This window comes from Mastacembelus armatus, chromosome 19 (assembly GCF_900324485.2).
Source record: "Mastacembelus armatus chromosome 19, fMasArm1.2, whole genome shotgun sequence".
NCBI lineage: Eukaryota > Metazoa > Chordata > Actinopteri > Synbranchiformes > Mastacembelidae > Mastacembelus > Mastacembelus armatus.
This window is the reverse complement of record NC_046651.1, coordinates 732,780-752,824: the sequence shown is the minus strand read 5'-3', so window position 1 is coordinate 752,824 and position 20,045 is coordinate 732,780. Positions and strand designations below refer to the sequence as shown.

At 39.8% G+C, this 20,045-nt stretch overlaps 1 protein-coding gene across 1 annotated transcript in view; it reads left to right on the top strand.

Moving 5' to 3' along the window:
* LOC113135696 (shisa family member 6) overlaps window positions 1-20,045 on the top strand; it is a 54,330-nt gene that overhangs the window by 18,353 nt on the left and 15,932 nt on the right. Inside the window, exon 4 of the mRNA XM_026315913.1 lies at window positions 18,773-18,811. Within this exon, the coding sequence (XP_026171698.1) occupies window positions 18,773-18,811 (39 nt within the window). The remainder of the gene's footprint in view (window positions 1-18,772; window positions 18,812-20,045) is intronic.

The window sequence follows — 20,045 nt, the reverse complement described above, 5'->3', positions numbered from 1 at the left end:
GGCCATTGTGTGGGAAAACAAATGGAATGATTGCCTTTTGGTGTTATAGAAGGGGGGAAAATTTTGTATTCGGTGCAGAATTTGAATATAGATTTGCCATTCAGAGCTCACAAGCTATGACTGCCAGTTGCATTGTGCAAATAATGATGCATGGGAGGGGTCGAATTAAAATTTATCAGCTCTGGATTGGGATCCATCTCCAAATCTATTTCCAACAGATGAAAAATTGAAAAGGCAAAGGGGAGTGTGTGATTCGAGTTTGGTGTCAATTTTCTTTTTTTCTTTTTTCATCAATTCTGGTCAAATGTTAAGAGTTTATAGTTAGTCTGTGGAGGCAGCGGTAGTGTTTTAATGTCAATTTCATCTCTTCAATTAAAATATGCACATTCTGAATGTTTTATGTGGCTCTAACAAGAGTTACCCTCACCTAAACCATAACCACTTTATGGTGCTGTGAAAAAGTATTTGCCCCTTCCTGATTTTGTATTTTTTTTGCATATTTGTCACAATTAAATGATTCAGATCATCAAATTTTCATATCACACAAAGATAATCTGAGTGAATACAAAATGCAGTTTTTGAATGATAATTTCATTTATTAAGGGAAAAAAGCTGTCCAAACCTGCCTGGCCTATGTGAAAAAGTAATTGCCTCATAAGCCTAATAACTGCTTGTGTCATCTTTGGCGGCAACAACTGCACTCAAGAGTTTGCGATAAGTGACAACGAATCTGTCACATCACTGTGGAGGAATTTTGGCTGGACAGCCTGTTTAAGGTCATGCCACAGTGTCTCAATCGGATTTACATAAGTCTGGACTTTGACTAGGCCACTCCAAAACCTTCACCCAAAAGTCTTGGGAATAATCAAGATGTTTTTGTAAATGTGAGACGAGCCTTTGTTTTCTTTTGGTCAGCAGTGGCTTTTGCCTTGGACCTCTCCCATGGATGCCATTTTTGCCCATGATCTCTTTCTTATAATCATGAAGACTGAGCTTAACTGAGGCAAGTGAGGCCTGCAGTTCTTTGGATGTTGTTCTGGGTTCTTTTATGAGCTCCTAGATGAGTCATTGTGCTCTTGGAGTAAATGAGGTAGGTCGGCAAGTCCTGGGCCACTTCTCAAAAAATGTGGTTAATCACACTTCATTCGTGATTTAGCAAGGAGGCAATTACTTTTTCACATAGGGCCAGGTTTGGGCAGATATTTCCCTTAGTAAATGAAATCATCATTTGAAAACTGCTTTTTGTATTTACTCAGGTTATCTTTAGGTAGTTTAACATTTGTTTGATGATCTGATTCATTGAAGTCTGACAAATAAAACAACAAACAAAAAAATTAGGGAGAAGGCAAATACTTTTTCACAGCACTATATGTCTCACACACCCTAACCAAAAACTCTAACTCTTAACTCTAATGTTGACAATGTGGAGACTAACATGAACAAAGTCCCTAATGTGACTAAACAGTGTGTGTAATTCAAGTACATATTTAAATGGAAATACATGGACACCCCCCTGCAAATGCAAACAAGCAAACAACCCTGCTTAGCAGCATATTGTAGAGGCTGATAAATGACTTCAGTTGCTGTGATAATCAGTAATCATTATCAATTTACAGTGGGCAATTGTTTACTGAGCACCTAAACAATCTGCTAATTTCACATTCACAGAAGATAAGCCATTATGAGGCACCTTTTGCTTGTTGCTCAGTAAATTAGCTCAGTGATAATCCAATTTAGCCAAACCTTTAAATGCACCTTTTTATTAACTCTGCAGTATATTTAACAACAAGTTGAGTCTCTCCGCCTCTCCATAAAGCAGGTGGTGTCGTCGTGGGCATCTATTTCACACTGTTGTTCACACAGCACGCAGGCTGGAGAGAGGAGGGATCAACACCTTGTCAAGCTTGGCATTAAGCTCCAATTTGAAAAACCACACAAGACGCGAGAGACTTGACATGCTGAGAGGAGTTCTCCTGGGCAGATAGAACTACTTCGCGACCTGTTAGTCAAAGAGAGAAAGTGCAGCCATGTTGACATCTCGGAGCTGTGACTGACTCCGTTTCTCCATTGCACTTTAGATCACAGCATTCCCATCCTTCACTGACCTGAGCACTACATTGTCTTGACATTGTTGCCTGTGCAGGTTCTGCAAACTTTCACATAGCACGGTACTTAAATTTTCAGATAGAGGCTACAGATACTCGATCTATATGTATTATAACTAAAAGGCCCCTTAGTTTACCTAAAGGCCATTAGGAATTGTCGAAGGGAGTGAGTTGGAGGGAGGATAGTGTGCTCATATATATTTCGAGCCAACCTGTTAACCCCCCACTGAGTGAGGCATGGAGGGAATATGATATGGGTGTGAAAACACAGAAGGGGGATGCACTCACACTGATTCATTATAAATCAACCAGCACAGGGCTATGCATGATGGAGCTGCGCTATTAGTATTAGGTGAGGTATTACACACTTGGACTATAAAGTTTCAAATGCCTAAATCAAAGAAAACCATGGCTGTCCATTCATGTTCTGACAGTATGAGCATATTGCTGAACCTTGTTTTACTTGTGCAATCAGTCACAGTTGGAGTGATCAAGTCAAAATTAACTTACTAAACTGCATTTCATTGTCATTTTCAAGTACTGAATGCAGATTTTTAATATTAGGTACTACTGATAAAAAACTCACACTTGATGTTAGTGATATTTTTAAGAAGTCTTCAGTGATGAAACATATGACTAGAGGTCACAAAATTTAAAACAATGCAGGTGCATTTGGACATGTTTGAAATAATCATCTTGTAATGAATGTCACCTCACTTCTGAATATGAATCAGCAGTAAAATACAGCATCTATGTTAATTCAGGGCCTTTACAGGTGCAAGTTCAATTTAAGACTTTTAAGACCCTTTTCAAACCACTTTAAATGAAATTTATGACCAAATCTGCAATGGAGATACAGGCTACAAATACAATTATACTCTTTCCAAGTAAACACACTGACGTCAGTTCATAATGAAAAAGTAAAGCAGGGGTTTAAACACATTGTCTAAATGTGTCTAAGATAAAAGGACAATCCCAAAATATTATGTGTCCTAAATAATAATATTACAATAACCTCAGAACATTAATAAACAACAGACCTACTAATAAACTAAAACTGTTCAATGAAGGAAAAAATACTCAGCAGAGTAATTTTGTTAGATCAATCCTACTGAACATACAGTTATTTTAAGTGTAGTATTTCTTCATTTGTATTCTTGTTTTACCATTGGTTTTATTCCCCCAGTTCAGAACCATTTAGTTGTTTGGTCAAAAAATTATTTGTTCTTTGTAAACAAAGCATTTCCAAAAGTGAGAAGGCACTCAGTATAGACACATATGCAAGTCTTGCACGCATTTCACATGAGACGCTGTGTACTGCACATGCAATAATCTCGATCTCATCACACCCCTACTTGTATATAAAATTCTATGAATGGTTTAGCTGGCACATAAGCAGGGTAATCCACCACCCTATCCATTCTCTGTTAGGGACGTCTGTGGGATGCATGAGGAGTTTGTTGAAATTTCAGATTTAATGACAGATAAACATTAGCCAGTTGTCTCTGGAGTTTTAATACAAGATACATATCAGAGGATCCTATCTAATATTTAATAAAAGTCAATTATCCAACTGCAGCCATTATATAGTGCAAGGGTTGTTCTATATTTAGTCACAGAGGAGGATCATTGTCAAGATGCAAATAAACATTTCTGTTCTGCAAACCATTCCTGCACCTTCCTACAATGCAAGTCACATGGCTATGCTATGTACATAGTAATTGGCACAGCCTTGAAGCGTTTTAAAATCAGGCAGAATTAGCTGCATGCTGCCACTTCTGGCAGATATGAGCTTTTCAATCCTCTTTCCAACTGAGTGGTAGAGTTCTCTGTCTTTTAATTACCTCACATTTGGCACAGTGCACTGCAGAGCTAGCAGCAGCCACGGGGAGACAGGGATTCAGCTGAGACACTTAGACTGTGGTTGGTGATAGAAGCAAGGGAGGACGCGGTTGAGAAACAGGCTCCCAGCTAGCATTCCTGGGATGACAGGAGCGGTGGTGGAGGGGGCCAGAGATCCCTAAGGAGGAGTAAGAAGAAAGAGGAAGCGCTAGCTCAAGGGAGAATTCCCCTTAGACACATATGGCAGGACTGAAACATCCATATGCTGGCATGAAGCAGAAGGTATTCAGTGTGTCAGTGCTCCATCTCCTGCTCTATTTTGCTTCGGAGAAACTGGCTGATCTATTGTATTTTGCACACAGCCCCAGTACGAGCAAGACAAGGATGTTTTAGAAGGTTCAAACTGGGAATACAATGTTATGGTCATTGTGTGGCTGTAGCTGTAAAACTGAAACTACAGAACAACAAGAGGGACAGTTTATTATTATTATTTTTATTATTTTCTGTATTTTTGCAATAACAATGACATGTACACTATGCTGAATTAACACATGGGGGAAAAGCTCAGCTAACTAGCTTCTGCTCTTACAGTGGAACACACATTGAGCAACACAATGGGGTTTCCTGTTGTTTCCCTAATTTCCTGTCAAGAGTTGAAGGTTGTAAAGGGACTGATGGCTTAAATTGTTAATGACACATGCAGTTGTTATATGGACTATGTTGAATAACCAACATGCCACTACTGTCTTCACTGTCTTCTAGCACCAACAGCTTCAGCTAACTGAAATCTCTGCAGCTGGATGTACTGTGCATCAATAGTTTATATTGCAATACATGGTCTAACACCACCGTGTTTTGGCTGCAGAAAATGGTTTCAGAATGATATCTATTGGCAACAACAGACCAATCACATGCCAAAATTAAACAAACCTCTGTTAACTGCTGTTGAGACACCACATGGTTGCAATCGCTTAAGAGCACTTATGTCCTATTTTGGAGCTTTAATCGTTTATAATTCAATCATCTAATGGAAATCCTGCATTAAATTTAATAACTCCATTTAGGTAGAAGTCTTAAAATAAAGCACTAATGTGCATGTCTTATCCTAGAATAATTACCCACCGGTGTTTTCTCTGAGTTAGTTGATAGCGGAAAGGCACAAAAGGACCCTGCAGAGAGAGTTGACTCCTGCAGCCACGAGCAATAGCACAAAGGCTGACAGTGAAGCACTCGAGGTGTTAGTGTAAAAACTCTTCCAGTATCCAATCCTACAGCAGATTACTGCCCAAGCCTGTGTTTGCTTGCTCAGTTTCTTAATAACAACAGTCCATGCTGAAAAAAATGCATGGAGAAAGTAGCACAATGACACTGATATGAGATGACGTGACACAACAAAACATAATCCACATAAACAACTGGCCTCATGTTGGAGAAAGAGAGGCACTCTCAATCATATCCGCTCAGCGTCATCATAGAGGCTGTTTTTGTTCTCCTGACAGTACACTGAGGCTTTACATTCTACTTGTTCTGTCAAATTTAAACCACACAAAGTCAGCCTCCACTTCAATTATGCGCCCTTCACTGTCTCTGTTCCCTTGATGTGTCATTGATCTGTCTATGCAGAGCATTGTCTATGCCAGCCTGACCATCAATCATGAGGTACAGGCTCAGTCTAAACAGCCCAGAACTGTTTTGTAGTCCATCTTGGGAGAGATAATAAAATTCATACTTGTCTTCATTCCCTGGTTGAGTAGAGTCGCACAATGGCTAATCTCAAGCTATAGCTTTATTTCATAGACCAGAGGACAGAATCATTCAGATAGGAAGTGAGGCTGAGAAATTATAGAAGGAAAAAGTGACAAATTTATTATTAATTACTTCAAATTATAAATAGTAATCTCTGCAGTTAGTATTTAGTCCTTCTATTACCCAGAATCAGCTGCTGAGGAGATTCAATGTTTACAAGTGAGTCAATATTTGCTCCCTGGAAGTTAAACTGAATTATCTCAAGAATTACTTCTGAGCACACAATCCCAGCTGAGCAGCGTAGGGAGTTGATGCCATCCAGTCTTTCCTCTGGACCACAGCTGGACTAGATTCTGGCCCAAACTCCACCAGACTTTTGATTGTTCTCTCCTCCACATTTCTCTTGACCATGTGGTTTGTTTGGCAGCAAACTGGAGAAGCATGACGATATTAAATTAATCTAGTGGAATCAGCCATGCAGCTGCCACAGTGCCCCACTGGGAAATATAGTAAAAAATGGAAAGTGTTTCCAGGGGATGATATCTACACTGCTGGCGGCTCATTGACTCCAAGCCTTTTAGTTAGCTCATTAGCCTTTTAGCTATAACTGATTGCGCAGACTCTCATGGCTTTATGCCTCTGCTCACGCTGTACATCCTGTTTGTGAGACAGAATGGAATTTGATTAATGCTCTACTAGGGTTATGTGAAAGACTTAATGTCTGTATTAGTTATTTTGGTTGAGCAAAGGGACCGACTATTTCTGAGGGTGTTTGTGGCCCATCCAATACACTAACCCCATGCTGCCATCCTGGACTTATTTTTAGAACATTAATTGAGAAAATGTAATTTTCCCATCCACGTAACAAAAGGGAATCTGCTCAGTTTGGCCATACGTTTGCATAGTAGTAGTTATGTAAGTGTTCTTTGAAGTAACTTTTCACTACTAATTTAATAGGGCATCACTAATGTACTCACTAATTTGTTGCAATTGAATTTGACTGTGGAGGTTAACTAGAGCAGATGTAAAAGTATTTCTCTCGACCAAACAAGCAAATATTAAAGAAAAAACATATTTTGATATTCATTCATTTATTTTTTAACTCAAAAGCAAAGCTAATCTGCCTGATCCAAAATAGATTAGATTTGGTTTGATCGAACTAAATGTAAAATATTATTTAATTACTCAATAATAAGGATTCCAATGAAAAAGTGAACGAGGTGGTGACTCTACAGATAATAATTAACCAAATCTGCAGCTTCCCTTAGCTTTAAACAGATTTGTAGTGAGTTTCAGGTCATTATTTAATTGTCCGGCCCAAAGGATTACTTGTTCGCTACACTCACACCACTCCTGTAGTATTGTTTTCAGTCCTCGCAGCAAAAAAGCCAAAGCAACACAGCTGGTTTTAACAGCTTCTTCCCCACCTGCCTAGCACCACACAGTGGAACATTTAGAAGCGAAAGAGCCAGCTATTTCTGCCAAGAATAGGTTGAGACCAAAACAAAGAAAAGAAAAATTAAAAAGAGTGAATAGTGTATGATAATCTTGCTCTGTAACTGTAAGTAAAAGGTCACACTATGTCAGTGCTGTGTTCACAGCTTGTTTCCACTGCCCCCAACTGGTCAAACACTCTTTTTTAAAAGAATATTTTTCTGATTGACTGGTTTTAATAATTACATTGACTGCTGTATGTTTTTAATTATCCATTATTAATGACTTACTAATATACATATATATATATATATATATATATATATATATATATATATATATATATATATATAAGACATTTAATGGAAGCATCATTTCCATTCCATTTAAAAAAATTTTGAGTGGTTAGCCCTGTTGCCTCACAGCAAGAAGGTCCTGGGTTCTAAACCCAATACTGGCCTTTCTGTGTGGAGTCTGCATGTTCTCCCTGTGCTTGTGTGGGTTTTCTCCAGGTACTCTGGTTTCCTCCCACAGTCCAAAAACATGTATGTCAGGTTGATTGGTGACTCTAAATTGCCCATAGGAGTGAGTGTGAGTGTGTGAGGTTGTTTGTCTCTATGTGGCCCTGTGATGGACTGGGGACCTGTCCAGGGTGGACCCCTGTCTTTCACCCAGAGAGAGCTGGGATAGGCTCCAGCTGATCCCTGGGACCCTGGTTAGGACTAAGGGGGTCTAGATAATGGATGAATTAATGTTTTAATTTTATAACAGGGCTATTCATACTGTCAGTGATGGGATAATTAAACATCTTATTTCCATAAGGTTTGATCCTTGTGGCACTTTCTTCATCTCAAAACAGCCTGTGCGGACGCAGTGCTTTCAGATTCTGTCCTGCTGAGCCCACTTCAGAAAATGCTCATGACACTCATTCCTTTTGCAATGGCTCAGAAAGAGCAATATATGACCCTTTATTCTTTTACTTTATAATGACTCATCACCTAGAGCCAAAACTTTGCCGAACTACAGCTGCAAACTTTTTAATGAGTGACTACACAAATACATAGCTTATAATGCTTCTGCTTTTTACTTGAAATTCATGTGTTATTTTTAACTTTTACTTAAATGTATGACATAAATTGCTGAAAAGTAGGCTAGTATTCTCTTCCTTAACATAAAGTAGAGTAAACTACTGTAACAATTATGCCAGGCTGAACAGGTAATCATGACACTAAACTGAAATAATGTGTGGAAGCATTTTGGGTTGGGCTGAATAGACTGTGGCCGTGTGCTGTCTTTCAAAAATTGTGATCTGGGCATGAATTCTAAAGCACATCTGCATACATACTCAGTTTCCAACATACTGACATCAAGGAGGATGAACTTCAGTGGCATCTCTCTCTAAAAGGCCTCCATTCACCTCCATAGATATCATGAGTGCAGTCTGTCCTTCATGACTTCCTTCTCCTGCCAAGCTGATTGATAGGAATGCACATAATCCATTATTTTGGTCCACCGATTGAGCCTGGCATTCAAAAATCAGTATTGTAGCAGAGGCAAACTAGACCTTCCTATTTGATGGCACCATCACACAGGCACAAGCAGAGGTGTCAACTACTGGCCTACTAATCACCCTATGATGTGATTAACAGCAATGAAAGCAATCTCAAGGGATATGCATCATCTCTGCAGACCTTCGATTTATCAACCCCTCACTCGCTCTCATTTGACTGAAACGCATGCCGATGTGAAATATCATGCTTTGTCAAAGGCAGAGGGAGCATGTTGGCTCTGGAGCTGCAAAATGTAATAATTAAACACACCCATAAAGACCCATTGTATTTAATCTATTAACATGTACGTGTTGAGCATTTCTGAAGCTGCCTCCCTTGGTAAACATTTGATACTCAGCTCCTGTGCATACTTACAATGCTTCACCAGTTTATACAGAGTTACAATATATTAAAAGTCATTTTCCACTTCAGCCATCTTTCAATTTGTTTCCCCACATGATATCAACAGAGTAATGGTGGAAAAAGGAAGAAATATCTGACTTGCTCACCATCAAATAACTGTTTATCAGAGTTTGCCCAAACAAAAGCCACAGGCAGGTGTCCTTGATTAACCTATCCTTTTCATGGTTTTCATTATAAGGTGGAACTGGGGAGATTTGTTAGTTTCCTTTGTAAAATCTGGGATATTTCAAGTTGTTTGTGTTGCAGGTTTGGCTGTGCAGATGTAATTTTACACAGTGGGGAATGTTTCCTCTCCAACCACAGGAGTGCTGGGTCCCATCCACCTTGCAATCTGCAGGCTGGCCTCTTCCTGCCCCCTACTCCAAAATGCCTCTCCATTATGCAACATGCTGTTAGTCTCAACAGGTGCCCAAAACATTTGCACAAAGAGCCCCTGCCCAGCACGATCAGGAGTAAACCAAAGCTAGATGAAAACGTCACGACAGAACTGGAGTGAGAAGTATAGAGGACAGACAGACTTTCTTTCAGCAAGTGCTAATGTGCCAATTTAGCAAAGCAAAATGACCAATGTCAAACAGGGTCTGCTAACAAAATCAGAGGATGATTTATGTTTGTACATCTAACAAATGCAATATTTATCAGTTTGAAACAAATTGCTGCTGCATCTCCAGAAATGAATTGTATAGATTTTCCTCTCAGCTCATTCTGGTTTTCTCAGCGTGGGTTATTACTTAATTAAATGGAAAGAGACTCTGCTGGATATCTCCCCTGACACCACCTCACCTTAGTCCTTCACGTAACATATGGATCGCATGGCAGATGCTTTAACCAATTACCAAACCTGAAATAACACAACAACTTTATACTTCTTTTCTTGTTAAGTGAGTGAGGTTTTTGTATTTATAGACTGCTCATTAGCAAACTTAATATGAGCTACATTTTAATTAAAGCTAAACATCATACAGCATTTTTGTGTTTTTTGTCAACTAAACCGACACTAAAACAAACAACATTTTAGTCAACATTTCAGTCAATACATCTACCAAACCTCAGCAAACTGTTTGAAGACAAGACTTCAACCAACTGATGTTAGGCTACAGGGAAATATAAAAATAAAACAGATCATAGAGTTAAGAATGAGCTTTGCGGCGAAAGTGATGTTATTAATTTAAGCAATACATCCAAATATAGAAGTCTGGAAAGATACAACAGCATTAGGAAATACAGTGCAATCCAACTTGTGCAATATGAGTCAATCACTGCTATGATCTTAGCATTCTGTTTTATAACACCAACGCTGAGTAGCCAGCAAAAAGAAAACTTTTACACAGTATTAAAGAACAATGTACAGCACACTCACTATAAATCTTACCTTTATAATGCTGGCTGTCCCAAAAAGATGTAGATTCTTTGAAGAATGCTAATTTCTTCCATTAACATTAACATGCTGCTTTGGATTTTGCCATTGCAGGAAAAGACAGGCCATGAAAGTTTTGGTCAATTTTAAAAAAATGTTTAAACTCCACTTTAGTCACCTCTTTTTTGAATCAGTTCCATGTCTTTTTTGTCTCTTCTTCATCACCCACTTGGAGGCTTTGATGTTAGGATAAAGCCTTTGCTATGAGGCTTAGTTTTGGTCTTTTTCAATATCTTCTTACAAACTGAAGCTGACTTGTCATGTTTGTCTTTACCACTCTCCCATAAAGCTGTGACTGCTGAAGCACCTGGCAAGTGTTGTATGCAGCCTCTCCAGGCTGAGCCTCTGAAGCATGGCACTTGCTTGCTAAAGAAGATTTACAGCTGTGCCATACACTTTCATTTCATAAAGCTTGATTTAACTGGACTCTAAGGACTAAGGATGTTCAGTGACTTGGAAATGTCCATCCAACTCTTCAAACAGTTTTTCACAGAGTGCTTGAAGTTTTCCATTTGCTGGACCTCTATCTATACTACAACCACCTGACTATACACAGCTACTATCAATTTAACTAATTATGTGATCTTTAAAACCAGCTGGTCCGTAATGATTTAAGTGCGTCTATTAAAGATAAAAAATATGTAAACTGAAAAAGAATAATTGGCAAAAAGGGAAAGTGATTTACCTCGCTTTGCGAACCAATGATGAAATATTAAAATGCCTACATATGTTGCCCTAAACCTTTTCTCAGGTTACTTTTCTACACCTAGTTCCCTCCAGACTGATCCGGTGGGCCATAAAATTAATCACCATTGCCGTGATCAGTGCAGTTTATGTGACTAGTGGCACTATTCTGAAATGTTAATAAAGCCATATTGAATGGTGCACTGTTCTCAGCAGGAAGTCCATAGCCTGTGGCAGCTCACTAAATCTCAATGACTTCATTAAGTCATTACCATGAGTCACGGCGCACAGTGCCAACAGCAATTAAAACACGTCAGAAAGGAGCGGTGTCCTTGGGCCACTGTTCTGCTCGTGAGACTGATACACTTTACTAGATTTAGCAGAATGATTGACACATCAATAGGCACAGAGGTGGATTAAATGGCCTCAATCAATATTCAGATTTGTCTCACTAGCACCTCACGCCTGAAGCGAATTGTGCACACCTTGTCAGCGCTGTCTGCTTTTGTACTTCGGGCTGTGTGGCAGGATATCTCTAAGCAGGATATCACTTTTGTCACATTCAAGAACATGACATAGCTCTGAGGGTTTTATATTAAGCATTTTTAAAACACTGCCACTTTTAACTCATGGTAATATTGAAATCACTAAAACCTGAACAAAATTGGAGGTGGAGAAAAAAAAATCTAAAGGGGATGAAAAGTCACCAAGATTTTCTCCCAATACAGAGAAGACTGATTAATATTCATCCAAACCTTTTGTCTTTTTATTCTTTATTCAGCCAGGAGGCCAGAGGAGTAGAAAAAATTATAACCTTCAATGAATATGTCAGGGCTTTCTCAACTCTGTCCTCCGTCTTTTGTAGAAACACATTTCTATTCATGAAGCCAATCCTCCATAGTCATGACACTGCATACTTATGTTTCTTTTGTAAAACTCTAGCAAAATGGTAATTAAATTGCAACTGTGGGCTTCTGTCCCCTATGCAGACTTAAAGAAGCCTTTATCTTAGCAAATGACTGACAGTTGATTATAAAAACCCCAGTATTTCTTTTCCCCTCCTGCATGATGAAGATGGTCCACCCACACCTTCTGCTTTTGTGCTCACTATTGTTATGGCTTCATTGTTAATGAGTTTAGAATTAACTGGCTGTAAAGACTGGAGAGTGGAGGCCCCTGCTGAGCCTGATTCTCTGATGAATAGGGAGCTGGAGGAGTAATGTATGGATGGATGTGCACATTGTGTGCCATTATCTGTGTCTGTTGCTCAGCAGCTAGGAAAGTACAAGTGCAGCCACAACTGGGAGGGTGGTTTTCGAGACAGACATGCCTCAATGCCTCATTGCTGCGGTACAACCTGGCATCAGGTGTCAGCCCATGCTCATTCATCTACATTAGGGGATTGTGATTTTTGATGCTAAAGCTGCTACTAAAGCTGTGGCCTCTGTCGGTTGGACAAGCATTAGGCCTTGCCCAAACTAATTTATTACATTCTGAATTTGTGCAGTGACCTCAGGGGGCAGTCCTGGATAGAGAGCCGTGATCACAGTCGTGATAGAGAGTTGGACACGCAACCCGAAAGTTGCAGGTTTGAGTCTCAGGACCGGCAGAAAGTGTCGGTGGGGGCAGTGAATAGCCTCCACCCTCAATACCACGACTGAGGTGAGACCCTTGAGCAAGGCACCTACCCCCCACCTGCTCCACGGGTACCGCAGCATTGGCTGCCCACTGCTGTGTGTGTTCACGATGTGTGTGTGCACTTTAGGTGGGTTAAAAACAGAGCACAAATTCTGAGTATGGTACTTGGCCACAAGTCACTTCACTTTCACTTCACTTTCACTTCACTCATCTGATCACATTTACTTGGCACTACAACACTATAGATGTGAATACAGTTGTTAAACTGTAAACTAATATTATCTTTCTCTGCCATGTTTGGCAGTAATCCAATGGGCAAGACTATATCCAAATAGTCTCTATGCACAGCCTTAATTTCTTTTGTGTTTAGAGGCTTTAAAAAGTCGTCCATAGCTCTTCCCCACAACCCTGAACACCATTTCCTTCACCCACACTGAAACATGTCACTAGTGTTTAGTGCTGGGGCAGCATGTTCAAAAAGCTACATTTTCCAGTGAGTGTGGAGAACAGAAAAATGAGCGTTTTCAAATGCCATCAGATTAATGTGTAATCAGAATAATAGTGTTTCTGGTATTCCCACATTTTGGATGGTTGTTTTTTTCTGGAACATGATAAAAGGGTCGATACCGAACGTGCCTCTGTGTGTAGCAGTGGTGAAACTGAAGATCTTAGCTCACTGTATGTGAAATAGTGGTGTGGGGACGTGGTTGCCCTTCACTAAAAGAGAAGGACTAACCTTCCAGTAACTCTTATGCTTGTCTTATGTCTTATTTACTTATTATCTTGCCATAATGCTACATTTCCACTGCTAAGCATGCCGTCAGGAATAAAATAGGTTTTATAGTTGGAGGGTGTACGAACCCTGCAGTTTGTTATAATCTCTGGGGGACTGCATGCAGTGACCACAGCTGAGCTTCCATCACGTGTTAATGGTCAGGACAGGGAATACTGCTCTTTAAAATAAGGTCTCATTGTTTGATCCTGTGTGTCTTGTGATAAATACTGCAGATGTAATGTGAGGGTGTGCCGTTGAACAGGAGTAAGAAACGATGTAACAAATGATGTAGCCGTAGATAACTTGCACTACAATGTTCACTGCAAATAAAAGTATTCAAGGTTGCCCCTGTGCTGCAACTGCAACATATGGGAAAAGCCTCTGGGTTTAAACTAAGGTCACTGTCACCTGTTTATAACATCCATAACAGGATGAGAATGGTTAGCTGTACATCAGTGCCTGGCAAAAAAAAAAAAAAAAAAGAGTATTAAGTATAGTGTAAAAGACCACATGGATTATGGGATTTTGTCTGTCTGCCTGTGTCTCCTATTCCTCTCTGTCCCCCTCTGTCCTGCAGCATAATTCTCTATAATGAGCTTGTGGACAGGAGATGAGATATGATTCTTGGAATTAAAACAGCATTTTCTACTTTGATCATCCAGCAGTGTGTGAAGCACAAAAATAAGACTCTACCCTTCTTTATCAAATCTGTGCTCTCACGCTCCCTCTCTTAATCTTTCTCTTGCTCACTGCTCTATCTGGACTTGGGGGACTGCTATATGAAATGGAGAGTTAATGAAGAAAGCCCCCACCCCCACTCTTGCATGACTGGTAAACTCTGGCAACTTTGTAGTCTGGTTTTGTTAATCGCATCACGATCAGCTTTCATGCTTTACAATCCCAAGCCCTGAACCAGTTAAGCATAAATATTTAACATCATTATTCTGAAGCCTGTGAGTATATGACTTTGACAATTGCAGAAGCAGCTAAACAAATGAATCAGACTATTTTCTGCTCCTAAAGTTGCCAAACAGCTTTAGTCTTTCTCTGTGACACAATCGGCACAACATCCTTTTCTTTCTTTTCATTACACAACATCTTGTTTTACATTACTTACAGGCAAAACAGCAGCCACACATCCCCTCAATATCACAGTCACACACTCTCACACACACACGCACGCACACACACACACACACACACACACACACACACACACCCATAGCTGTCTTTGTCTTCCTATACTGTAAGTGAGATGTAACATTGTCAAAAAGCCATTTAAGATGTTATCATCTAATATGGAGGCTGACGTGGGCTGGTGCTGGCAGCGTGGTTATGTAAGCAGCTTTCTCAGGGACTGATAGCAATCCAACACACCCAGCAGGGGAGCAGTGGTGTGTGCGTGTGTGTCGGGTGAGGGGCGGGGGGTGTGAAACAAATCACACATTCAGTATGCTACATAATATTACACCCAGTGTTTTGCCACAGGTACAGAGAGATTCACTCCTTTGTGCCAATTGATTTGTTAATATGCTAATGTGTCGTGATTAGTGGAGCAAGAAACGTGCGTCTTCGCTCAGTGAGGTGTTGATTGAAAGAAATCAGCAACCGGGGTGGCAGGGAAGAAAGAAAAGCACATTTTGGAAATCAAAACTTTGAACACTATTGTAATTACAGGGAAAAGTCGACACCTAAAATATAGATATGAATGTTTTTCATATTAATACAATACTTACTGAAAGAGGCATTACACATTTGAACTGTGTAGACAAGTACAGCAGTTCAAAGTTGAACCAGGAAATCTGTGGTAAATGCATGCAATGGACAGGTAATTGGGTAATAATTTCACCACCAGCCTTCATCTTCTTCTCTTTGGCTAATTAAAGGGTTTGTTAAAACCCTCTGTGATTATCTGACTTCTTGTATTTATTGCCACAATATGGCCAGACAAGAATGTCAATATCAATTATAAACCAAGGATTTAATTAAAAACCCAAGATAATAGTTAATGAAATGCTGTTACTCTTTGCCTCATTGCATAAAACACACTACTTTTTACATTAACACTGAACACATACTGGACAAAAAAAATCATTAGGTATCAATCAGCTAACATGGATGTAATTACTGGGGATACCGGATTGTTTTTCTGCTCCCTTTCTGACAGCTTGTTAGTTATGAGGCCATGTTCCCAGATTACTTCCAAAACAAATGGTGGTCCAGGCTGAAGCTGTAGGATGTAACTTCAACCCTTAGGAGCCTTAGGAGTTTTTTGGTGATGTGGTTTGAACATGCTCGTGATCAGCATCTCCTAAGGATTGAATCATAATTACAACATTGTCGTATCCTGCTTCTCAGATTGAAGGGTAATAAGGCAGTAAAAAAGAGAAGTAGCTAGCAGCTCTACATGCTACACTGAAGACTCACAGCTGGCACGTTATAATGACATACTTGCATCTATGAAAGGTGTGGGCACCATCAGCAAACGTGGTTTATGAGATATGGCATACGCTACATTGTGCGTTAATATGAAATCCACAAGTATGTGAAGACTTACAATCATAAAGAAACTTTTGGGTTTGTTGCAGCATATATCACAAAATTAAGTACCCTCAATATCAGTGAAATGCCTGGGAATTAACCTCACTGCATCTAAGTTTTCTAAAAATGTGATACATTTTGTAAAATATATCCTGCTCAGTAATGATCAGTGTGGGACCTAACAGCTTTGGCAGTCCCCTACATAATGAAATGTTGCCCTCAGTTCTATTGGCTGAATTTGGTTTATGAAGACTCTTACATGGGTTCTGTGTATATTGTGACTATGTTACACATTTGTGTTTGATATTTGAGCAGGCTAACTCCACACTGTTGTTTTCAGGAGATGGTCCTGCTGACATGTCAAGGCCTGGTAGAAATGCAGTGGAGCCCTTCCTGAACAAGTTACTCTAGGCTGAAAAACTGAGCAAACATTAAGTGCTGATGGTGGGCATGCTGGCAAGCAGATTTGCCCTTGGAGGGAGGTCTCCTTAGCGCACTGACTCCTGTGCAGCTTTTCACTCACAGTTGTCTTTCCTCTCAGTGGTTGCTCCACCAGAAAGTCAGGAATTTCTGCCTGTTACAACCAACATCATTCCTGACTATCGCACATGTAGGAGTAGCAGCTGAATGGAACAGTTCTATTCCATTTAAAGAGCATAACCTGTCATTTACTGCTAAGCCCACAACTGCACTTATAGTCTCTAATTAAAGGCCTTAATTTTATAAAGTCCATCCCTCCACTGTCAGTCAGCTTTAAACCTTTTGATTTATCTCCTTCCTCCCTGCACTGCAGGAAAATTGTGTCAGAGTAACTGACTGCTTTGCATGGCAGGGGTGTGAAATAAGACCATTGTTTGCTTATGCAGCGCTGAAGTGAAATGCTGAATCTTCCTGTGGCGCACTTCAACTTTATGTGTTTCTGTTGACTAAAACACTATACACATCATAAATACATTGCATAATGTTGAGTCAGTGGAACTGTATTTAATGCTTTAGCATCAAGGTTTCTTGTCACATTTTGCTTCTAAATAACCACTCACTTTGCAGGCCGTAAAGAGATCTGTAAAAGACTATAAATAGATCACTCTGTCTTCTTGCAGCTCATTTAGCAAGGTCACATCAGATGAATTACCTGTATTATTTTGACCAAAGCAAAAGAAAATAATTCTACAAATACTAAAGCTGAGAGTTTATAGTAGCTTGCATTTCCCAGGAGCCTTAAATCACATGGTCCACCACATAGGAATAGCTTGTTCTCATTGTCCCCCCTCACCACACTTCAGATGCAGTCCAAACAAGGGAGAGGACAGAGTGTGTTCTCTGGAGAAAACGCTCCACAGACGTCAATATGTCAGCCTTGCATTACATATCTGATGGATATCTATTGATTAGCTATTGACTCGAATCATGCTCAGTGCCATCTTGTAGGAAGCTCCAGTAGCCCTGATTAGCATAGTATAATAAGATGTTAAAGTCTGTGGTCCTTCCTGTTCTTCTACAGGTTTCACTGATTATCAAGAGCTGCTGATCAATCCCAGCATGTGGAAGCTGAGAACTGCTGATATCATTTGATCAAACTATAAAGGGTTTGTGTGCTAAAAGGAAAACAATAAATAAAACAACATAAATGAACCATTGCTATTTTTCATCGAAATAGTCCATTTTAACACAGTATTTTGCATTTTGATACATTACTTCGTTGGCAGACATTTTCTGCAGTGGAAAGAGTGCAGTGTTTATCTATTGTGTGTGTCCTTACTCTGCTGTCACTCGTGGAGTGTTTTAGTACTGAGATGTGCTGCTTGTACATAATTCTCACTGGGTTTTGATTTCATGGAAACTGCCTGTTGTCAGCAGCGACACTCCCACCTGTTATCGTTAATGTACTTCAAATTAGAAAGGTTCACTTGGTCAGTGGGTTTAAGGTCAAAACTGGTGCATATCATTCAGGGCCAGAACTGTGGTATACATCCCTGCAGCTGTGTTTTGCTGAGTGGGAGGCAGTGGCGATGAGAAGCTGATGGTAAATCGATAGTGATGGATCAGAGTGCCGCATGGCTGGAGCCCTCTGTGTCACGGTGCAAGGAACAGTAGTGACTCTTTACACCTCCGCCCTTTTTCTCATTATCCTCCTAAAATCTTTTCTGTCTTCCCTCGCACTTGGTGGCATTAAACATATGTACTGTATGTCTGAATGTGCGTATCTGTGCATGAGAGAGAGAGAGATCACTTGATGCTTTGTGTCATGGTGTCAGGTGGCATGAGCCGATAGTTGATGGAAGATCAGATGTAACACGGTCGATATCTGAGCACTGAAATTGTTCTCATTTCCAGCATCCTGCTGTACATGTGTCCACATATCTGTTGCTGTGACATGTTGGAACCGGCTGTCTTGGAAACATGATGTTATTCAGGAAATTATGCTATTGTACTGCTTTACTGTTGAAAGTTAGAGAGCAGCAAATGCCCATTTTGTCAAAAATTGAGAATTTCATGTGTAACAAAGACTGGTGCTCTGAATTCAGTGCAAAACATTAACTGCTTTTGAGACTGTATTTTTCTTATTATCATGCAAGCAGCACAATGTAATAAATAACCACTTGGTTCTGTTTTCTAGGAGAAAAACATTGGCCGGTCCGCTCCCAGAGTCACCATGGTAGGGATGGCTGTTCTTTGTTAAAGGGTCAAAGTTGCCTCTAACCACTTCATTATTTTTGTATTTCTCTTCTGGACCTGTTAAAGATCAATAGTGTAATCTGAAGTAAGATCTGGTTCTGTGTTTGGAGGCAGCTTATACCTGGAGTGTTAATTGTAGTGCAGTGCCTCCCTGTTGATCTCTATCTATATACCTAATCTGTGTATTTTCCCCTTGGCATTTAGCTTTCCTGTCTGTGTGAGTACATGTGTGCGGTCTGGTTTGTGTGTGATGGTTTTAGGGGTGTAACGGTACAACAATTCAGAAAAAGAAAATCCATGATTATGGCACATTTTTAAAAAGCTTAAAGGAAATATTTGACATATGGAGACATATTTCTTGATAAGTTATGTGCTGGGACTATTTTTTGGCAAACAGCAAGGAGCGATCACTTTCTACAGTCTAGCATGAGCTTGCCAACTGTTAGATTAACATTCTCTGTGAAGAAATTGTTACACTACATAAATCCCTCTAGTTTTTATACAATTTAGCACTTCTCCATGGTCCTTAAGGTCCATCTATTGGTAGTAATTATAAATGCCAGCGCAGTGGATATTTCCTGGCAGTGCAGCATGTGCTTGTTAACAGGGCAATCACAATGAACTGACTAAAATAAACATTTTCAGTGATATTACAGTGGGTCTCCAGCTTTGTGTTAGACCGTTAGACCGAACTGCTTTAGAGACAATGCTTGATGGTTTCAGTTTCCAGAGACCTGATGCCATCAAACCTCTCCAGGTCAGAACATAGGTGACTGCATGGCTTAAGTTAGCTAGTGTAATTGTATGTTTCTACAAATGTAATGATGCCCGATTTCAGTTTCATAGGTTGATATACAGATTTGTCCAATGCACCACTCCTTATCCAGAGTAGGATTCATAGGACATAGGAATTTCTGTTCCCTGTGTACTAAAACAGAGACCAGAGACCTATACCCAACAGATACATGTACCATTACACCCCCGGTTCTGTTCAAATCAGTGTGTGATGTTGTGGACTCGCATACAAGTAAACATTTTAAAGAGGTGATTTCAGTTGCAAACTTTTTGTTTTCCAAAAACAAAAAGTCCATTCTCTAAGTAGACTTTGGGCCTAATTAATGAATAACTAAACAAACTAGGGCATAGTGTATGTAAACAAGTATATCCAGTACCTCTTGATGTTTGTTGCAGCTAGGTCCACATATTGTTTTTCT